At 46.7% G+C, this 24,356-nt stretch overlaps 1 protein-coding gene across 1 annotated transcript in view; it reads left to right on the top strand.

The window, feature by feature from the left end:
- The window catches only part of LOC146869273 (E3 ubiquitin-protein ligase TRIM39-like), a 120,119-nt gene extending 95,990 nt beyond the window's left edge, over window positions 1-24,129 (top strand). The window contains exons 5-6 of the mRNA XM_085646641.1: window positions 117-169; window positions 23,341-24,129. Coding sequence (XP_085502767.1) covers window positions 117-169; window positions 23,341-23,855 — 568 coding nt within the window. The 3' untranslated portion in view covers window positions 23,856-24,129. The remainder of the gene's footprint in view (window positions 1-116; window positions 170-23,340) is intronic.
- Window positions 24,130-24,356: the final 227 nt, after the last annotated feature.

Genomic DNA, 24,356 nt, shown 5'->3' with positions numbered 1-24,356 from the left:
GGCGCTGCTCTTAATACTGAATCTTATTTCAGCTACAGGTCCTATGTGATGTTCATGCTTTGTTCCTGTAGCTGTCATTGTTCTTTAATACAAAGATGATGTGTGTGTTATTACAGGTGTAATAATGTGAAGATTCAGAGCCCAGAGGTGGTGGTGAAGAGTTATAAAGGTAAATACCATTGTGATGATTAGCTCTGAATATTACTGTTTATGAATATGATATGGTGTGATATGGTGTAGTGTTGTATGGTATGGTGTGGTGTGCTATGGTATGAATTAATGAATGAATGGAAGGGCATTTGTAAAGCACATGGCTACCCAGGAGTGTCCCAGCGCTAGGTGTGGTACGGTGTGGTGTGGTGTGATATGGTATGGTGTGCTATGGTGTGGTGTGGTATGGTGTGGTGTCGTGTGGTGTGGTATGGTGTGGTGTGGTGTGGTATGGTGTGGTATGGTGTGGTAGGCTATGGTATGGTGTGGTGTGGTGTGGTATGGTATGATATGGTGTGGCGTGGTGTGCTATGGGATGGTGTGGTGGGCGATGGTATGGGGTGGTATGGTGTGGTGTGCTATGGTATGGTGTGCTATGGTATGGTGTTGTATGGTATGGTGTGGTGTGCTATGGTATGGTGTGGTGGGCTATGGTACGGTGTGGCGTGGTGTGCTATGGTATGGTGTGGTGGGCTATGGGATGTTGTGGCATGTTATGGTATGGTGTGGTGTGCAATGGTATGGTGTTGTGTGCTATTGTATGGTGTGGTGTGCTATGGTATGGTGTGGTGTGGTATGGTGTGGTGTTGTGTGGTGTGCTACGGAATGGTATGGTATGTATGGTATGTTATGGGATATTATGGTAGAATAGGATTAGATGGGATGGTGTGGACTGGTATGTTATGGAATGTTATGATGGTATGGTATAGTGTACTATAGGGTGAGATCATTGTATAATATGGTATAGTGGTATGGGACAGTTTGTTATGGTGGTAATGGATTGAATGGGATGGCGATATGGTATGGTGTGGTCTGGTATGGTATTGTATGGCATTTAATGGTAACGTGCACTCACGTCAGGGTACAGTTACTTGATTTGTGTCTCTAAACTTTGTCTTTTCCAGATTTTTCTAGATTTCTACTTATCTCCATTCTGTATACGTGCTGCTGCATTTCCTTTGTTTAAATCATTCTTCCCCTTGGACTTTCATGCTAAGTTCATTGGAAATTCAGATGCGGTAATTTCACACCTCACATTAATGATACTGCTAGGCTTGACAACTGCGAGCAACTCAGTTACTGCAGTATTCTGGGACTAGTGAATGGGAAATTACCTCAGAATTTGGTATTTATCACATAACATTCTATTCTCAGAGTTTTAGCACCAACAGGGACCTAGAGCATGCATCTACACGGACCCAACGCATGCAACTACACTGACCTAGCACATGCACTTACACTAACCTAGCGCAAGTATCTACACGGACCCAACGCATGAAACTACACTGACCTAGCACATGCACTTAAACTAACCTAGCACAAGAATCTACACGGACCCACCGCATGCATCTAAACTGACCTGGCACATGCACCCACACTAACCTAGCGCAAGCATCTACACGGCCCCAACTCATGCAACTACACTGACCTAACGCATGCATCTACACAGACCCAACGCATGCATCTACACAGACCCAACGCATGCATCTAAACTGACCTGGCACATGCACCCGCACTAACCTAATCTACACGGACCCAGCTCATGCAACTACACTGACCTAACACATGCATCTACACTGAGCTAGTGCATGCACCTGCACCTACTTAATGCATGCACTCACACTATCCGAGCACAAGCATCTACTCTGACCTAGTGCATGCACCTACACTGACCTAGTGCATGCACCTACACTGACCTAGAGCATGCACCTACACTGACCTAGTGCATGCACTGACACTGACCTAGCGCATGCGTCTACACTGATCTAGCTCATAAACCAACTCTGACCCAGCTCATGAACCTACTCTGACTTCGCTTGTGACCCTACACTGACCTAGCACATGCATCTACACTGGCCTAGCACATGCACCTACACTGACCTAGCACATGCATCCACACTGACCTAGCACATGCACCTACACTGACCTAGCGCATGCACCTACACTGACCTATTGCATGCACACAATTCATGAGATCTTCCCTCACAGTCCACACTCACACCCTGCACTTGCAGTTAGGCCCATCGCATCACGCACATATGCACTCATTCCATGCACGCACACACACAATACAAGACAACAGTAGAGACTGCTGCACTGATTTCTGCAGATAATTCCTGATCACTATTTGTTGTTTTCCTGCTACAATTTCTATAATTTCAGTCAAAGTGGAATGTGTCCCCAGTAATATCTGGTTGAGTGGAACCACATGTGGTAATACTGCATGTGGTTATGCTGCACATGGCTATACTGCATGTGGTAATACTGCATGTGGTTATGCTGCACATGGCAATCATGCACGTGGGAATACTGCATGTGGTAATCCTGTATGTGGAAATACTACATGTGGTTATGCTGCACATGGCTATACTGTATGTAGTTATACTGTTATACTGCATGTGGTAATCCTGCATGTGGTAATACTGCATGTGGCTATGCTGCATGTGGTAATAATGCATGTGGCTATGCTGCATGTGGTAATACTGCATGTGGCTATGCTGCTTGTGGTAATCCTGCATGTGGCTATGCTGCATGTGGTAATACTGCATGTGACTGTGCTGCATGTGGTAATCCTGCATGTGGCTATGCTGCATGTGGTAATACTGCATGTGGCTGTGCTGCATGTGGTAATCCTGCATGTGGTACTACTGCATGTGGTTATGCTGCACATGGCTATACTGCATGTGGTAATACTGCATGTGGTTATGCTGCACATGGCTATACTTTATTCGATATAAAATATCATAAAAGTACACCAAATATGGTCGACATAAAAGCCACACATTGTACATCATATGGCGGTATAAAAATATATTTAAAAAAACAGAATATGTACATATAAAACCATGAACACAATGTCCACTATGCATACAGAATGTACCTAAACTTCAGGGGGCCTAGCTCTTAAGGGCATTAACATTTTTGTGCGTATCAGCCAAGCACACCCCAAGTATTTGGCTACCCCACAGACTGTGGCAGGTAAAGAAGCATCAGTTAAAATAAATCGTAACGCCGCCCTGTAATCCGCAAAGCCCAAATTCCTGCAGATTGGTCTAAGCCACTTTCTCTTCGCCGTCCTATAAGCCGGGCACGCGAAGAGAAAGTGGGGAATGGCTATACTGCATGTGGTAATACTGCATGTGGTAATACTGCAGGTGGCTATGCTGCATGTGGTTATGTTGGATGTGGTGATGCTGTATGTGGTTATGTTGGATGTGGTTATGTTGGATGTGGCTATGCTGCATGTGGCTATGCTGCATGTGGTAATACTGCATGTGGTTATGCTGCACATGGCTATACTGTATGTGGTAATACTGCATGTGGTAATCCTGCATGTGGCTATGCTGCATGTGGTTATGTTGGATGTGGCTATACTGCATGTGGTAATACTGCACGTGGTAATTCTGTCACCTGGAATACCAGTTGGGCAGAAACTTCATTTTTTTGTCAAATTAGTGTTGACACAAAACTGGAAATAGGAATCTTTGGACTGTGGCTTCTGACAGGGTGTTGGAGTTCAGTGAGATATTCTGCCTCAGCCCCTGGAGTGTTTCTACAAGATGCCTTAGTCTCAAATATGTCTGTAAATAATCAGACACCCACATTGTAATTTTGCTTTGTTCCCACTGTAACTTTCTAACCCACAAATGATGTTCAGTGGTTTATTTCCCTAAATACTTGGAGTTTTAAATACATTTATTGGGAAAGCGTGAAAACCCTCACACACAACCCTGTAGTCTTGACTTCACAAGAGCTTAGCTCAGGCCTGGGACCGGCCCCTGCTGGAAGTGAATCAGATTAAAATTATCCTCTCTCCAGCTGCATTGAGCTGAGGTAGAAATGTTTATTCCCTCTACGACATTCCTAAGGCTAGACAGGGGCCCTGGGAACATGGACCTGAGATTGGACATCCCAAGAGATGGACCTCGGCTCTCCGGCCTTTACGTCACAACCAAATGTCTTTCGTCCACAGCACATCTGATCAGAAACTTAACTGTGACCCCCAAATCCTGGCTGAGGTCTAGTAGGAATAGGGAGGCGGCGTCTGTGGACAGCTAAAGCCAAAGGCAGTATCTCCAAAGTCTGTGGGAATCTAAAAGACACGGGGACCACCAGCAAGATGTGCAGAGTGGTATCTGTGCATGAGTTTACCTGCTGTGGCCTTACACCTGGAATAACATCTGTATCTACGCTCAATAATTCTACTAATGCCAACCAATCGAAGCATCCTTAAAGGGTGGTGTCTACCTGAGCCACTAAACTAGTACAGTATACCTTCTAGTAGTTCTGTCATTCTGTGCCATTTGATACTGTGTGCTCACTAGTACAGTATACATTGTAGTAGCTAATTTACTCTGTACCATCTAATGCAGTGTACTGACTAGTACAGTATACCTTGGGGTAGCTCTACCACTCTGTACCATGTAATATAGTGTACTTACTAGTACAGTAGACCTCCGAGTAGCTCTGACACTCCGTACCATCTAATGCCGTGTACTGACTTGTACAGTATACCTTGGACTAGCTCTGCCACTCCGTACCATCTAATACAGTGTATTGACTAGTGCAGTATACCTTCTAGAAGCTCTGATTCCCTGTGCCATCTAATACAGTGTACTCAGAAGTACAGAATACCTTCTAGTACCTCTGTAATTCTGTGCCATCTAATTCAGTCTACTGACTTATACAGTATGCCTTTCAGTAGCTCTGTCACTCTGTACCATCTAATACCGTGTACTGACTAGTACAGTATATGTTCTAGTAGCTCAGTTACTCGATTACATCTAATACAGTGTACTAACTAGTATAGTATACATTTGACTAGTTTGGTCACTCTATTCCAACTAATGCGGTGTACCGACTAGTACTGTATACCTTGGAGTAGATATGCCACTCTGTGTCATCTAATACAATGTACTGACTCATACAGTATATTTTCAAATAACTCTGTACCATCAGTGTACTAACTAGTTCAGTACACCTTCTAGTAGTGCTGTCACTCTGTACCATCTAATGCAGTGTCCTGACTAGTACTGTATACCTTGGAGTAGCTCTGTCACTATGTACCATCTAATGAAGTCAACCAAGTAGTATTGTATACCTTGGATTAGCTGTGTCACTCTGTACCATCTAATACAGTTCACTGACTAGTACTGTATACCTTCTAGTAGCTCTGTTACTCTGTGCCATCTAATATAGAGTACTGACAAGTACAGTATGCCATGGAGGGGCTCTGTCACACTGTAACATCGAATACAGTGTACTGACTAGTACAGTACACCTTCGAGTAGCTTTGTCACTCTGTACCATCTAATGCAGTGTACCGGCTAGCACAGTATGCTTTCTAGTAGCCCGATTGCTCTGTTCAATCTAATACAGTGTACTGACTAGTACGGTATACTTTCTTGTAGCTCTGTCACTCTTTATCATATAATGCAGTGTACTGACTAGTACTTTATACCTTCTAGTACCTCTCTTGCTTTGTATCATCTAATATAGAGTACTGACTAGTGCACTATGCCTTGGAGCTGCTCTGTTACTCTGTACCATCTAATACAGAGTACTGACTAGTACAGTATGCCTAGGAACTATCTAATGCATAGTACTGACTAGTACTGTATACCTTCTAGTACTTCTCTTACTCGGCACCTTATAATGCAGTGCACTGATTAGTACAGTATACCTTCTAATAGCTCTGTCACTCTGTGCCATCTGATTCAGTGTACTGACTAATACATTACACCTTTGGGTAGGTCTGTAAGTCTGTACCATCTAATACAATGTACTGAGTAGCACTGTATACCGTGGAATAGCTCTGTCACTCTGTATAATCTAATGCAGTGTACTGACTCTTACTTTATACCTTCTTTTAAAAAAAATTATCTGTTCGAGGCATATGAGCTGCAGATCACACACTTAGGATAAGACCGCTATCTGGTGTTGGGCTCGGATGGTTGCAGGTTGTTGTTGTCTTCGGAAGAAGTCTTTTGGTCACGAGATAGGTGACTCCTCCCTTGGACTACAGTGCGCATGGGCATCCACTCCATCCTCAGATTGTTTTTTTCCGCCATTGGGTTCGGATGAAACATTTCCACTCCGGTAGAAAACTTCTAAACCAAGCTTTTCGAAGCGGAAAACCTTTATAATTTTCATTACTCGACATCGAAATTCATCGGACCGGTTCGGATACGGCTCATGGAAAGGACGCCTTTTAAAAAATGCCCCCAATGTGGAGCAAAATTCCCGCACAGTGACCATCACGAGGTCTGCAACCTGTACCTGTCACCGGAACACGACGACTCCAGCTGTCCAGCCTGCACCGCATTCAGATTCAAGAAGACTATCCGGGATCGAAGAGCTCGACGCCATATCATGGCCAGACCAGCTCCGGAACCAAAGGACATCTTTGATCAGGGCCTGATGTCCCGGAAGAAGATTCCGAGGAACTCCAAATTATATCAGAAGCAGACGACTCAGACGACCCCATTACTCCTGGGCAACGCGTGAGTACCTTGGCCCCTACCCCAACCCCTCCAAAGAAGGCACTGGTCAAGACTTCGCCAGCTGGCCCCAGTCGTGACCGAAAACATCCTTCAGAAGCCCCGCCTTCGGGCCCGGCTCCGAAGAAATACAAGCCTTCAAGTGTCTCGGGCCCGAGCATACCACATATTATTGTACCCCCAGCACCTTCGGCACCGAAGACACAAGACCTCTCGGCACCGAAACCATCGAGGCCCATAGACAAACCGGCATCCAAAAGCTCCCAAGCTTAAGGACTCCATTTCGGCGCCGAAATCTTCATCGGCACCGAAACCTTCTTTAGCACCGAAACCTTCATCAGCACCGAAACCCTCATCGGTACCGAAACAACCGGCTAAAGTCCATACTACCCATCCTAAAGACTCTACCGATCGCCCAAAACATAGATCGGAACCGAAAAAATCGGCGCCGAAGCCAGTTCCTGAAGACCAAGAACTTTTTCACCCTGATCCAACGCAAAAAAGGATCTATATCAATCCAAAAACTGGACATGTCACTGCTGTGCCATATAAGAAAAGGACTCAGCCACCTCACCCATTCCTCCTTCCTCTCCTGTACCACCTCTTACCCCACCCCCCCTACCTTCACCACCATTACCTTTACCATCTCCTTCACATACACCACCTCCACAGGATGATGATGATGTCCTAGGGGGAGGGGGAGATCTGGATGATCTTAATGATCCTAATGATCCTTTCACAAATCCGGATACTGTACCATTAGACGACTGGGCTTACCCTCTGCCTGATATACCTGATCCTACTACATACCCTTCAAAACCCTCACCTCCAGATGACCACCTGGGGTTTGGACAGCTAGTACATAGAGCAGCACTTTATCATGGCGTCACCATGCACTCAGATGCACCCGAGGAAGATTTCCTTTTAGACACGTTTGAGCAGTCTCAAAAATCAGTTCAAATCTTGCCTATGATTAAAGGGGTCATAAAAGACGCCACAGAAGTTTTTAAGGACCCCGTACGGGCCAGGGTACTTAACCCTCGAATAGAAAAAAAATATAGACCTGCCCCAGAAGATCCCTCTTACATTAAAGGACAGCACCCTCTGGATTCTTTGGTGGTTTCCAACGCAAGAAAGCGAGCTAACTCCCAAAAAACAGGGGAGACACCGCCCCCAGACAAAGAATCCAAGCTATTAGAAGCCTCGGGCAAAAGAGTAGCAGCACAAGCAGCTAACCATTGGCGTATTGCCAATACACAAGCCTTATTGGCACGCTATGATAGGGCTCACTATGATCAGTTAGAAGATCTCATGCAACACCTACCAGATCAATAAAAAACCCAGGCAAATGACCTCATAGAGGAGGGAAAGCTCATCTCAAATGCCTCTATTAAATGTGCACTTGACGCCGCAGATACTGCCTCTAGAGCAATCAACACAAGCGTACTTCTTAGACGCCACGCATGGCTACGTATCTCAGGCTTTAAGCCAGAAGTACAAAGTACCAAACTTAGCCAACCATTCAACCAAGAGCAACTGTTTGGACCAGCAGTAGATACGGCACTTGAAAAAATGAAGAAAGACACCGAGACTGCTAAGTCCATGGGAGCATTACAGTCTCCACAACCACGTGGCTCCTTTCGACGCTCCTTCTATAGAGGAGCATCCAAAAATACTGGAGCAGACACCTCCTCCATGTTCAAAACCTCTACACAAACATCCCCCAATAGAGGATATTTTAGAGGAGGATATAGGGGAAACAACACCAAGGGACGAGGTCGAGGCAATACCAACACTCGTACCTCCCCCGCCACTAAACAGTGACTTTCCTTCACTCCCCCCAGACCATTCCACTCCAGTCGGGGGAAGACTCAAACAGTTCCTACCTGTCTGGAATTCCATTACAACAGACAAGTGGGTAAGACAAATTATCCAGTATGGTTAATGCCTAGAACTCACACATACCCCCCCACACATACCACCCAAACAGCGTTCCATGTCACCAGACCATCTTACACTCCTCAAGCAAGAAGTTCTCTCCTTGCTTCAAAAACACGCAATAGAACCAGTTACATTTCAACATCAGGGCACAGGGGTATACTCTCTATACTTCCTAATCCCCAAAAAGGACGAGACGTTAAGACCCATACTCAACCTCAGACTCCTAAATCGGTACATACACTCAGATCATTTCCATATGATCACTCTCCAACAAGTGCTTCCGCTAGTACAAAAAGGCGATTTCCTTGCCACGTTAGATCTCAAGGATGCCTATTTTCACATCCCCATGCATCCTGCCCACAGGAAGTATCTAAGATTTGTGGTGGACGGACAACACTATCAGTTTACTGTCCTCCCATTCGGAGTGACAACTGCGCCCAGAGTATTCACCAAATGCCTAGCAGTAGTAGCAGCGCATCTCAGAAGACAACAAATTCATGTCTTCCCATATCTCGACGATTGGCTCATAAAAGCCAATTCATTCAACAAATGCATTCTACACACTCACCAAACTATTCAAATTTTGCACGACCTGGGATTCACCATCAACTTTCCCAAATCTCAACTGCAACCCTCCCACATACATCAATATCTGGGAGCCACCATAGATACCTCCAAAGCCATAGCTTATCCCAGCCCAGACAGGATAGCCAATATACAAGCCCTCATCTTAAAATTTCAATCCCAACACTCTCTCAGCAAGAGTGTTTATGTAACTCATAGGCATGATGGCGTCATGCATCTTCATTGTGCCTTATGCACGACTTCAAATGCGTCCCTTGCATGAGTGTCTAGCACGTCAGTGGAACCAGGCTCACGGACAACGTACGGATCTGGTGTTAGTGGACAATCGCTCACTAAAATGGTGGAATACCATCAACCTGTCCAAAGGGCGGCCGTTCTTAGAGCCTCTTCCACAGATAGTGCTGACAACCGACGCATCTCTCACAGGGTGGGGAGCCCATCTCCTAGGACACACCACTCAGGGCAAATGGACCGCACAACAGAAAGTGCTCCATATCAATTACCTGGAACTACTGGCAGTGTTCCTAGCATTGAAATCATTCCAATTACATCTAAAGAACAAAACTGTCCTCATCCGGACGGACAACATGACAGCCATGTATTACATACAGAAACAAGGAGGCACACATTCTCTCCAGCTGTCCCACCTCGCACAGAACATTTGGAGATGGGCAGTTCCCCATAACATCTACCTGCTAGCGGAACACCTTCCAGGAGTTCACAATCAGATCGCCGACCTGTTGAGTCGACAAACTCAACAGATCCACGAATGGGAATTACACCCACAAGTTCTACTCCCATTCTTCCAAAAATGGGGCCAACCAGACATAGACCTGTTCGCCACACACGAAAACACAAAATGCCCAACCTTCGACGCCAGGTTTCCACACCCACAGTCGAAGGGCAATGTGATATGGATGAACTGGTCAGGCAGATTTGTGTACGCTTTTCCGCCTCTCCTACTCATTCCATTCGTGGTACGCAAGCTCAGGCAACAGTCTCTCAAGCTAATACTAGTAGCTCCCACTTGGGCACGTCAACCCTGGTTCACAACACTTCTGGAACTCTCGCTAGTTCCACATCAAAGACTGAGCCTCTCCCCTTCCTTACTAACCCAGAACCATGGAGAGATCAGACACCCAGATCCAGGTCAACTGAACCTAGCGATCTGGCTCCTGAAGTCCTAGAGTTCGGTTACCTCAACCTACCACCAGACTGCATGAATATTATAAAAGAGGCCAGACGGCCTACTACTAGAGCCTGCTACGCTGCAAATTGGAAAAGATTTGCCATTTACTGCACTAACAATGACATACACCCACTGGATGCATCCATCCAGAACATCATTTGCTACTTACTACACTTGCAAAGATGTAATTTAGCGTACTCATCCATACGTCTCCACATAGCAGCATTAGCAGCTTACTTACAAAATCGACAGTACTTGTCACTATTTAAAGTTCCTGCGATCAAAGCCTTTAAAAGGAAGGTCTTAAAAGGATTATACCTCCCAGATTACCACCCTCTCCAGTGTGGAATCTAAATATTGTTCTCACTAGGCTCATGGGTCCCCCATTTGAACCTCTGCATAAATGCGAACTACAATTCCTTACATGGAAAGTAGATTTCCTTATTGCTATCACATCCCTTCGTAGGGTAAGTGAAATCCAGGCTTTAACCATACAAGAACCATTCCTACAACTACATCGTAACAAAGTGGTTCTTAGAACAAATCCAAAATTCCTACCAAAAGTCATTTCCCCATTCCATCTTAACCAATCAGTCGAGCTACCAGTGTTCTTCCCAAACCCATACTCCGTAGCTGAAAGAGCTCTTCATACCTTAGACGTTAAAAGAGCCCTGCTTTATTACATTGACAGAACCAAATCTTTCCGCAAAACCAAACAATTGTTTGTTGCTTTCTCTCCACCACATAAAGGCAACCCCATTTCCAAATCAGGGATAGCCAGGTGGATAGTCAAATGTATCCAAATATGTTACCAAAAAGCTAAATGCACTCTAACAGTTCCCCCTAGAGCGCACTCCACACGCAAAATAGGGGCTTCCATGGCATTCTTAGGAAACATTCCCTTAGAAGATATTTGTAAGGCAGCCACATGGTCTACAACACACACCTTCACTAAACATTACTGTGTTGATGTGCAAGCTAAACAACAAGCTTCTGTGGGTCAGGCTGTCCTTAAAACTTTATTCCAAACTGCTGCAACTGATACAGGTGACCAGCGCTAGGGGAGATACTGCTGTATAGTCTATCCTAAGTGTGTGATCTGCAGCTCATATGCCTCGAACGGTATATGCTACTTACCAGTATGCATCTGTTCTTGGCATGTAGAGCTGCAGAGCCACATACGCCCACCCACCTCCCCGGGACCTGTATCTGTTCCAGCATCATCTTAATTAGACATTACACATGGACATCCTTTCTTTATTCTTAAACACTCCATCATTTCCCATCATGGCGAAAAACATTCTCAGGATGGAGTGGATGCCCATGCGCACTGTAGTCCAAGGGAGGAGTCACCTATCTCGTGACCAAAAGACTTCTTCCGAAGACAACAACAACCTGCAACCATCCGAGCCCAACACCAGATGGCGGTCTTATCCTAAGTGTGTGACTCTGCAGCTCTACATGCCAAGAACAGATGCATACTGGTAAGTAGCATATTCCTTATTCATTTTATTTTAAATACCTGTCGATCCACCCCCTCTCGTGAACCCCCAACCCCCACCTCAGACAGGTAAAACATAATTGCATCAAACATAATTAATCAAGTGTAGTGCAATACATGACATCATTTCATATTTAAAATACATTGTGGTGCCGATTACGATCCGGTAAAAACCGGGTACGAACCGTCGGTCGGAGCGTTTTCCCCGTCCGACTCGTACCCGGTCGTAACACTTTACAAACATGGAATTACGATTCGCACGGAAACACCATTTCCGTACGAATCGTAAAAAACACCGACCGACGAAAACATACATACGAATGTGATCCGGGAATGCTGCGACGTGACGTCGGGACGCTTTCAGGCAGCGTTTCACGACCCAGGAATTACGATTCGAACCGACAGCAGTCCGGACGGCAATATTTTCACGGCACCCAAAAAGTGCCGGAAAAGCGAAGTGCGGCGCGAATCGACCAGAGTAGGTGGCCCGGTACGCACCGTACCCCCCCAGCCCCCGTACGTACGCGCCGACCCCCCCCAGCCCCCGTACGTACGCGCCGACCCCCCCCCCAGCCCCCATATGTACGCGCCGACCCCCCCGTGTATGTACACCCGTGTATGTTCGAGTCGAACCCCCCTGTGTACGTTCGAGTCGAACCCCCCTGCATGTACACCCGTGTACTTTCGAGTCGTACCCCCTGGGGGTACGCACCGTACATACACGGGTGGGGGTTCGACTCGAACGTACACGGGTGTACATACACGGGGGGTGGGCGCGTACGTACGGGGGCTGGGGGGGGGTCGGCGCGTACGTACGGGGGCTGGGGGGGGTCGGCGCGTATGCGGGCACGTCTCCATGGTTGCTATGGGAGTTCGGTGCGGACGGTGTTTTTTCCATCCGGTTGTAACCTCGGACGCACGGGATGGATCGTGATTCCTCGGTCGGACTTCACCTTTCACATTTGTACGGTAAATCGTACGAGGACGTGTCGGACACATTTTACGACCCGAGGACGTGTGGGGAATGATTCCCAATGCGGTTCGTATGGACTTTTTACCATGCGAATCGTGATTGCCAGTTCGTACGGCACTTGTACGATTCGTACGGTAAAAAGACCGGATACGAGTCGCACGTGGAAATTTTTTACCGGATCGTAATCGGCACCATAAACTCCCAAGGATCTGTCAATCCGATACAATCCTGTTAAAGAGCAATTTGTGTGACGCCCATAAAAAATTCCTAACGTGACATGTGCAGATTTCCTCTTACAATATAAACGCCATTATTCAGCCTGAAAAAACCACAGGGGAAAATAAATACATATACTCGATCATGACCTTGAATCCAAGTAATCAGGAGGTCCTAGATTTTCATGCCTTTTCAGCATAAGCGGCTCCCTTTCCGTCTATATATAGCTATTTCCAAACTATACGTTGCTAATAATCTTATATATCCTTGATTAATTTTTGCGATACGTTACAAGACGCAAAGATGTGAATGATATCACCATTATAAAGTGTACAACGTGGACAGAATGTTTCCTTTCCAGCCCCCCATTTTGCTATCTTGTCGGGCGCATAGTATAAAGAAAAACCGGTCTTATAAAATTGTGCTTGTAGCCTAGTGGACATTAAAATAGATTGTGGAGCGGGTGCTTTAACGCTTTGGGGGAAAAACGTACCTTGACCTCGCAGCCTCAGGACTTCAGGACCTTTGTTCCAGCTCCCGGTACCAGTCTCCCCCGCCGCCGCAGCTTTTGCCACTCTAGCGCGGCCGCAGAGCGGGGGAGACTACATTGCCCAAGAGTCTTTGCGGCAGGAAGCCGCAGCCGCACATGCCCATTCCACGCCCGGAGGCGCTTAAGAACTGTGGAGAGCTCCCGCGTCGCGGGACGCGCGCGGGCGTTGGCGGGCTAAGCCCGGGCAAAGGGCGGGCCGTCTGTGGCCGTCCGGGGCCAGAGGAGGCCGGGCAGGGCCATCCCATTGATATTTCCGATCTGAGTATTATATACCAAATTAGTACGTTGAAATCAAAGTTTGTTAGGATATTACTACATGTGACCTACAACCTCGTATGCTAGTTATTGTTGCTGGTTGTTCCTTCTGCTATCTAGCATATATTTTGAGATTATTTAATTATGACTAGACGTCGAGTAAAACCTTTAATGGATAAAACGCATAACTCTATAGATACTTACCTGACCAAAGCGGTTAGTGCCCTGGCGGAAGAAATAGACAGTACAGAAAGACGTATATCAATGGGAACAGGTACAAGGGGTGGGGAACAAGTTAGTTCGATTGCAGAGATCCATACAACCAGGGAGGAAGGACTGACCATTACAGACTGGGTCCCGGACATGACACCTGACACAGCTATGGCTGACATAGAGAATGTACATGTCTTACGGACCTCAATTACACCGAATGTATCTAATTCATCCCCCTTGCCCCCACTTATAAATTCAATTAAAGGGGGCAAAAGGAGAAATACAGGTCAGGGAAATAGAAGGATAGCCAAAGAAAAGCAAATCGTCACAAGAGGGATTTCGACAAAACAGAAAGTTGCCTTGAATATTGAGCAATTTAAGTGTACATTCAGTATGGAGGCTCTTACGGAGTTAATCCGGCCACTATATGAAAAAATTGATAACTTGACAAGAGAGGTACACAAACTTGGTGGGCACATGGATAAACTTAGATTACGAGATCAAATAGCTAATCCAAGAGATCAGACTAATGTGATTACAAATAATGCCCCCACCAATTTGGCATCGAGTAACCCGCCAAATTTAACGATGGCTGGTCCTAGTACAGGTACGATTGCACCCAGAAATTCAGATAATGGCAAAAACTTAGAGGTACTAAATAATCAACCATACGAGAAAATAATTATGCCACCGACAGGTAAAGTAAACCAAAGGAAAGAGACCCTGGAGCAGGTAAGAGGGTCACGTAACACAGATAATTCCAAAATTACTGATATACCAGCAGTTATTAACTTACCACCAGAATGCGGGGCATATGTCGTTGTTCTCTCTAATGTACCCAAATTACGGGAAGGTCAATCAAAAACCTATGAAACTCTAAAAAATAAAACATTGTATTGGTTATCAAAAAATTGTGGCTTTCCCACGATGGGGGTTGACCAGATAATACTTACACAATGAGTTGGATGGATAGGCCCATTTTCAAAAAAATTAGATGGTGACTGTATTATAATTAACTTCAGGTCACCAGGTTGGGCGTACAAAACCCTACTTCTATAGACATTTGTCGACAAGTGATCATGCTGCCAACCAAAAGGCAGATCATCCTAATATCAATTCAATGCCCCCATTAGTAGCCCGACCCACATGTTTTTCTATTCCGTTGTATAATAGATTCCAGCTCCTGAGCCCTATGGAGGATAATGATTGACGTGAGAGATATGAGGGCGTATCCCCAAATGATGAATTAGACAGGAGGGTAGTTTATAGATCAACTGAAAAGGGAAATGAAACTAGTAAAGAACAACTTCCATATATAGACCCCAAGCAGGTGGATATAGGTTGTGATAGCACTAGGAGTAGCGACCACATTGTTATAAATAATGTTAATGAGTTAATATCTGGGTTACAGCATGCTGAGACCCCGGTGAATGTTGTCGCAACTACAAATCCTATCACTAGCCAAGGAATACAAACAATAATACAAGGGGGTTGTACACTTATAACATGGAATATTGCAGGCCTTGGTAAAAAAATAGATACCCCTTTTTGGCAGAATTTTATCTCCTGTGGCAATGATTTTATTTGCCTACAGGAAACATGGAGTACAGTCCCGGTAGTAGTTGAAGGATATTCATCATATTGCTTGAGTGCAACACCTTCCATAGCAGGAAGAGCTAAGGGAGGATTGCTGCTGCTTATATCAAATAATTTACTTGGGTGTAAAACTATAAGCTACTCATCTATCGATAATCATAGCCAAGTATTGAGATTCGAGTTTCCAAAAGGGTAAGGACTTGGTTTTAATTAATTATTATAATACTATCTTTACCAACGATAGGGGAGGATCCCTAGATGCATTGAAAACATTGTAAAACTATTTTACAGATTTTATTAAAGGCAGGAAACTCTTAATCAATAAATCAAAAACATTTACTATGACATGTGGCAAGAAGTCGAACTCATCAAGGTCCTTCTTCTTAGATGGTTTTAAAATTCATGCAGTTAAATCTTTTTGCTATTTAGGTATTACTTTTGCGGGAAGTGGTAAATGGACCAGTGAACATGAAAATATCAGATATAAAATGATCAGGAATACGAATGGTATATTTAGGTTTGCAGCTAAATTAGGGGATCGGAGGGTAAAGGACATGGTGACCATATATAACGCAAGATGTGTCTCCTCAGCCCTGTATGGGGCTGGAATATGGGGCCATCGTCCCGCTGACCAACTCCAATCAGATGAAAACAGTTTCCTTAAACGGTTGCTGAGTGCACCTGCCTCAGCCTCCACTGAGTTAATTCATTTGGAAACTGGTCTTAATTATATATCTGACTTGGCTGCTTTGCACCCCCTGCTTTTATGGTGCTCCATCTGGTCTAAGAGTGAAACTGAGTTCACACAGTCTATTATTAAGGACTGTTTAAGGCTGGACCACTGTTCCCGTATACCGTGGTTAAGTTACATTAACCACTGGTATAATCTCCTATTTGATTTTAATATCCTTGATGAGTCCGAATATCCAATAACATTATCTAAAAAAGAGATAAAAGATTCCTTTATGTCCTATAAGAGGAGGTAACGAGTAAAATTAATTGGGTCCCAAAAGACATTTGTGTTTTATAGGCAACTTGAACTCTAAAGTGGGCTTCAGCCGTATTTAGTAGATGTGTCAAGATCTTCGCATCGATTTGTATTAACACGCCTTAGGCTGGGAATTGCCCACCATCTCGTAGCCTTCCCGGTTATGGGAAAAAGCTCCAAAGTGAAGTGCCCATGTGATAATTTTTCTAAACAGAGTTGCGGCCATTTCTTATTAGTTTGTAAATTTTATGTATCACTTAGGACATTTTTTTAAAAGCCTATCTTTTTAAAATATAATATCCGACTAACTGCAAATGCTATGAAATTATTATGTACACTTGAGAGCCCAGATATCTGTTTTTATGTACCAAATTTTATAATGGAATGTAGAGCTGCTAGAAAGTCGATAGTACTATGAAATTTTGTTTTAAATTGCAAATTTGCTCTTAAGCATATGTTACTTTATAGCGAATTTGCACAGTTTCATGTACTGTAATAGTTAGACAGACATTTGCACATCTGGATTCTGGCACTTGATATTTTATAGCGCAATGCACTTTGATGTTTGATCCACGAACATGTGTTACAATAATTGTATAAGACGAGGAATACTGACAAATTCGTGTTTATAATAATTATACATGCAGAGGAGTACCGATATTTTAAACTTTGAATTTTAAATATGTTGATATAATTGTCCAGCTTATATGGTTGTGTTATGCAAACCGAATAAAAGCTTTTGAACTTGAACTTGACAACAAGATACCACACCAGCCAAAAGACACAGTCTGACGCAAACACAGCAAAACAGCACGTTGGACCACCACACCGAGAGAACAGAAACCACCCCAAGTCCAGTGACCGGAGGGAACGAAGGAAACAAAACCCACCAGGCCCGGCGGTCAACTGAGGAAACCGAAGGCAGAAGCCGAGGAACCAGACGCAGCCAAACAGACCGGCAGAAGCCGCAAGAACGAAGGAGAGCGCAGAAAGGAATCCAGCACCCCCTCCGACCCGCAAAACGGAGTGCCAACAAAACACCATCAACACAGTGAAAAACAGGCAGGCCATGGACTCTATTGGCTCAAAGGACCCCCCGGAAGGGAACGCAACACCAGCAAAGGCACAGGGCAAAACAACCCCCGGTAGCCACAGGAAACAACCCAGAAGCAACCCAGCCACCAAAGCAGCCAACAGCGGAAAGCCCGCAAGGCCGCCCAAGGAGCCCGAAAATCAGAAGGGACCAGGTCCATGGCTAAGCCACCAGAAAGGAAAGCCAAGGCCCATCACAGGGCCACTACGCACAAGGAAGCATACAGCACCAGCAGCATGGGGAACGCTGGGTGAACGAGCGTGACATCCCAGCGCAGGGCCCAAGCAACCTATCCCTGTAATGGTTCACGTGTAGTGAACGAGCCGCCGAAGCGAGGACCCAGGAGGCCACCAAGCCAGGCCTGACCCAGCTGAACAACTGAGAGCCACCAAGAGAAGGAGCGTACAGGGAGGTAAGGCCATAGACAGAAACACACCAATGGCTAGAATGAAAGAAGAGCCGGGCGAAACGACCCCGAAGCAATGCCAACACCTCCATGGAGCAACCCCAAGCCAGCATGTACCAGTACCTACCCCAGAGCCAGGGATAAAGAAGAAGTGGCCACAAAATCCGGACAGGAAGCGGAGGGCCCCGCAAAGGGGAAGGAAGAACTGGAAAAGCCCAGCCACCACAGACAATCAACACCCAAAGCGGCAGAAACCAAGGGAGAAGGACCCAGGCGAGCACCACCAACAGGTCAAATGCCCCTACCAGGCCAAACAAGCCCAGAACCCGCGTAAGCAAATGGAGTGGAGGAAAGCGCCAAGCCTGAGGCCCGAAGGAGGAAGCCAAAGAGAGGCACCACCGAGGACCCAAACCGAGCACGGACCAAAGGAAGCCAGCTGTCCATAGGAAGACGGAAGTCATGGGAGGAAAAAACCTGCACCAGAGAAACAACATGCAGAATACCCCTGGGAGAGAAACGGTCTCGATTGACCACCCCCGGATCCCAGCCAAGGCCAGAATAAATTGTCAAAGGAACGGCCAACAGAAGGTAGACGAGAAACCTGCCAGCAGGGGGACCAACCGACCCCGCACAGACCGGGAACCCAAGCACGCCCCACAGACAGGAAAAGACCACAACCACCTGGGAAGGGGACACCAGAAAAGGAAGACCTCAGACCGCAACTGCAGACAGGGCAGAAAGGGAGCTGCATGTCCGACCCGCGACCAAGAAAATGGGAAAAGCATGGACATCACCAACCCGGACCGAACCCGTGGAGCACAACCACTGGCATAACGGAACCGTGGGCGGGACTAGAGAAAGTAAACCCACGGGAACATGTGAAGACGAGAATGCACCAGAACCCAGGACGGCCCAGCACCACTGAGACCCACCAGATGGGACGAGCCCCCAAGAGAAGTACAATGTAAAGCACCGCCCGCCAACAAGGCACAAGAACACCCGACACACATCCCGTGGAGGTCCCCGACCAAGGAAGACCACCCCAACATGAAAACCAGGGGGGCAGAGGAAAAACCAAGGGGGACCGGCAGGAATCGTAAGAGCACCAAGACCCCACCAGGAAACAGGGAAACGGACAAACAGGCCCCGCCGGAGAAGAACCTGGGAGACTGCCAAGATCGACAATGGGGCGGCGCGGCAGAAGGCCAGACCCACGGAGCCTCAACAGAGGCCACCCAGGACTTAAGGAGAGGCAACAGATGGCTCCCAACGTAGCACCAATGGCCAGGAGCCAAGGAGAAGCATGACACGGACAGGAGGCATAGCAGCTGCCTGCTGAGCCAGGAAGCAGGATGAGAAAGGGGCACCATGGACGCGGCCCGGACAGGACAGAGCAAACCTCCCAGGAGCAGAAGCAAAAGCAAAAGCCTGCATGAAGACCACAGTAGCAGCCCATAGAAGGACGGACAGGCACCAACAGCAGCCCGCCCCCATCAGACACGCAGCAGCCAACAGCCCCCGGAATCCCCAGGACGCCCAACCAGGGACCAACCAGGCCAGACCTTGCACAACAATAACGAGCAGGCGGGAACAGGAAAACACAGGACAGAAGGACCGCAGACCCAAAGCCCGGAAGGGAAGAAAGAGCCAGCGACAAACACAGCAAACAACATGAAGCCACGGCCATGCGACATACCCCAAACACCAGTAAAACACCAGGACATGAACTCACAAACCATAGGACAAATGGCCGAAATCTTTGGTCCCACCAGTACGCACATTGATAGCAAAATATACAGCGCTATCATTCAGTGCGTAACACTACCCTATGGAGTTCTTCTTGGCAACCCTAGAATAAAGAAAACATGAGAAAACACCCAGAAGGGTCCAATGCTGTGTCATGCAGAGAACTTTACAGTGTACGCACGGCTCCTGGATGTCGCTACAAAAATCCCTAATCCGCACTATACAATAGTCAGAAATGAAGAGCAGGTAATAATACAAAGATTTATACAACAAATGTAGTACGTAGCAGACCACCTCACATAAAGCACAGATTCGTAATTTAGCAGTAATTTCATTGCCGAGACTCAAACTGATTTCCCCAGCCTTAAGGTCAACCGCTCTAATCTTAAGGCCACATTATCCCTACTCCGCATTTACAAACTGCGCTTAGAAGCAGGTCCGTTAACACTAGTTATGATGGGGGAAACCAATGCACCCAGATTGGAAACAGTTACCACAATCAACCAATGAAAGCTGTTAGGCAAACACAGACCTACCGTGCAACTGGTGTCTGAAACCCCTCTCGGAATATTAAAAGATATATATACATAAATATCACACTCACCCAGAGTACCATGATCCCGTATAACAGCACTGGGTCACCACGACCCCAAAAAACAACAATATGCCAGAGTCTGAACCGTGACAGAAGCAGAAGAGCCAAGCAGAATCGAGAGCTCCCACCATTACTTGCTCACTTTTCCTGCCATCTGAAACCCAGGATTTCAGTTTCACTGCGTGAGAATAACGTAGCGCGCATGCGTGTGTGCCAGACACCTCAAACAACATATACACAACGGAAGCTACCTGTAGTAAGGGGAGAGAAACACAACTCACTACGCATGTAAAAGAATCAGAAAGAATCCCACTAAGGACTGGAGCCACGCAAAGGACACCAGTAAAGTACAAGCCGCACGCCCTCTGCCTGAGGAACGGATGAGTAATGCGGCATCATACAGGACAGGGATCGGCTGAGGCAACGGCCGCAGCGCGTGGCTCCAGGCTGAATGAAGCTGCTAGCTCCTAGCAACTTGCTCGCCCACTCCGGAGGAAGCTGCAGGGATCCAACCTGTCCAAAGGGACTACGCCCAGCAAGCAGACTATCGTGGCAAGGCCCATGAGTCCGGTCCACATCAAGGAGCCGTAAATGCGATACGGTGCAAACCGCCAACCGAGGCCACTAGAGGTAGCGGAGCCCTGCAGCAGCCTGTGCCCCGCCAGTCCCTCAGGACAGAAATAGTATAGTTTTGCCCCGAAAAACCAAACAACCACGAATCGCGTCCGGGGACCGTAGAACGGACCGCTGGGTGCCCCCACCTCACACACAAGCCCCAAGCTGCCCGAGCAATGGGAGACCCGGGGACCTCAAGAGCCTCACCAACAAAAGGAGCGCCACCTGGGGGGGTGGGGAGGGGGTCCCGGCACAAGTATAACCACCAAAACACTCTGCCCACACGGACGAGGGGAGAGGAAAAAAGGCCCCCATAAAGAGCCCCAGCCCCTTCATCCATCCCCCAGTAAACTCTTGACTCGCTAAAGCAGAGCCTAACTGGCCAAGACCTGACACCGGGGGAAGGAAGGAGGATGGTCCCAGAGTCCTAGGGCCCGCTAGAGCAGGGCCACCAACCAAGGACCCCAGTTCCAGCTACAGCAGGAACCATTTAGCTGAAACACGCTCTGGAGAATCTGCAGTGCAGAACCAAAAAAACAGGCTGAGGGTTGGCCCGGCCCTCCTCTTACAGAGGTCAGGGGTGATAGGGGTCGGCCATGTTGGGAAGGGATGGGAGGCTAACTTTTGCTGTGGAGGGTTGTGGTGTGGAGCTGAAGCTCACTTTGTTAATCATGTGGGGAGGAAGACTTACGAGGAGGTAATGACTAATACAGTATACCTTGGAGTACCCATCTTACAATGTACTATCTAATGCAGTCTACTGACTAGTACAGTATTCCTTCTAGTAGCTCTGTTACTCTGTCCTATCTAATGAAGTGTACTGACTAGTACATATACCTTGGTGTAGTTCTGTCACTCTGTGCAATCTAATGCCGTGTACTGACTAGTACAGTTTATCTTTTAGTAGCTCTGGTACTCTGTACTATCTAACGCAGTGTACTGACCAGTAAATTTTATCTTTTAGTAGCTCTGTTACTCTATACTATCTAATGCAGTGTACTGACTAGTACAGTATACCTTCTACTCTGTCATTTTGTACCATCTAATGCAGTGTAGTGACTAGTAAAGTTTATCTTTTAGTAGCTCTGTTACTCTGTACTATCTAATGCAGTGTACTGACTAGTACAGTATACCTTCTACTCTGTCATTCTGTACCATCTAATGCCGTGTACTGACTAGTATAGTATACCTTCTAGTAGTTCTGTTACTCTGCACCATCCAATGCAGTATACTGACTGGTACTGTATACCTTGGAGTAGTTCTGCCACTCTGTACCATCTAATGCAGAGTACTAACTAGTACAGTTTACCTTCCAGTAGCTCTGTCACTCTGAACCATCTAATACAGTGTATTGACTGGTACAGTACACCTTCTGGTAGCCCTGTTACTGTACCATCGAATGCAGTGTACTGACTAGTAATGTATACCTTCTAGTAGCACTCCTACTCTGCACCATCCAATGCAGTGTACTGACTGGCACTGTATACCTTGGAGTAGTTCTCTCACTCTGTGCCATCTAATACAGTGTACTGAGTAGCACTGTATTCCTTCTAGTAGCTCTGGTACTCCCTTACCATTTAATGTAGAGTATTGACTTGTACAGTATGCTTTGGACTAACTCTGTACTATGTTTTGCAGTGTACTGAGTAGTACAGAATACCGTGGAGTCGCTCTTTTACGTTTTTTCCATCTACTGCAGTTTTCTGATTAGTACAGTATGCCTTGGAGTGGCTCTCTTTCTCTGTAACGTTGAATTCAGTTTACTGACTAGTACAGTACACCTTCTGGTCTCTCTGTTGCTCTGCACCATCTAATGCCGTGTGCGGATTACTATAGTATACCTTCTATTATCTCTCTAACTCTGTATTTTCCAGTGCTGTATACTGACTAGTACTGTATATCTTCTAGTCGTGCTCTTACTCTGTGCCATCTAATGCAGTCTAGTTCTGTGCGCTTTAGTGTAGTGATCAGTCTAGTGCTGTGCGCTTTAGTGTAGTGAGCAGTCTAGTGCCGCACGCTTTAGTGTAGTGAGCAGTCTAGTGCCGTGCTCTCTAGGGCCGCGTGCTCCTTCCAGGTGTGGTGTACATTAATCATATGTAAAACAGAAGCAGTAATTACAGCCTTTGTTTGTGTCGTTAATTCTCTAATTGTGAATCTCTTCTCTGCAGTGATGGTGACTCTGGATCCTGACACGGCTCATCGGAAGCTCCTCCTGTCTGAGGGGGGCAGACGTGTGAGACGGACGGACAATGCACAGACCCTGCCGGACACCCCCAAGAGATTCACCTCTCACTCCCCCTGTGTGCTGGGGAGCGAGTGGTTCACCTCTGGCAGACATTACTGGGAGGTGCAGCTGCTGCAGGAGGGGGAAGCGTGGCGCGTGGGGGTCGTGGCAGAGTCTGTGAACAGGAAGGAGGGGATCACATGGTCACCTGAGGGGGGAGTCTGGGCTGTGGAGGGGTGTAAGGGTCAGTACAAGGCTCCCACCTCCCCTCGGACCTCTCTGTCCCCTCGTGAGAAGCCCCTGAAGCTGGGGGTGTATCTGGACTACGAGGGGGGGCGGCTGTCCCTGTACAATGCTGACTCCATGGAGCTTCTCTACTCCTTCCCGCAGGCGCCCTTCACGCAGAGGCTCTTCCCGTACTTTAGTCTCTGGGGAGGAGCGGAGATGAGGATGGTGTGAGCCCCTCCACCCCCCCCCCTCCTCAACTGTCATCTACAGTTCAAACACCAACATTCCAAAGAATCTTCAAACTCCAACATTCCAAAGGACCTTCTTCACAAGGACCCTCTCACCTGTTGCCATGACAACCAGAAGCCTCACGTGAAACTATGTATCTCTTTTCCTTGTACATTTTTAAAACAAGGGCAGACAATGTTTGCCATGTGAATCATACACCAAACCGCATGTAACATATGATAAAGTATCTGCAGAATTAAACAAGCATTGGCTACGGTCTCGCCTTGTATGTTGTAGAGCCGTGTGGCTGCTGTGATCCGTACTGTCAACTTGGTGCCTAGTGCAGTGACGTGGGGCAGTGGCATGGTGTGGTGTGTTGTTATAAGGTGTGTGTTGGTGGGATGCATGTGGGTAGTTGCTGGGGTGCATGTGGGTGGCATATGCATCTTTACAACAAAAATCACCAATTGTAATTAGATTAATAATGCTTGTCTACAAACTATT

Source organism: Triturus cristatus, chromosome 1_1 (genome assembly GCF_964204655.1).
Source record: "Triturus cristatus chromosome 1_1, aTriCri1.1, whole genome shotgun sequence".
NCBI lineage: Eukaryota > Metazoa > Chordata > Amphibia > Caudata > Salamandridae > Triturus > Triturus cristatus.
Note: the sequence above shows the minus strand (reverse complement) of the source record. Positions and strands in the feature narration are given on the sequence as shown.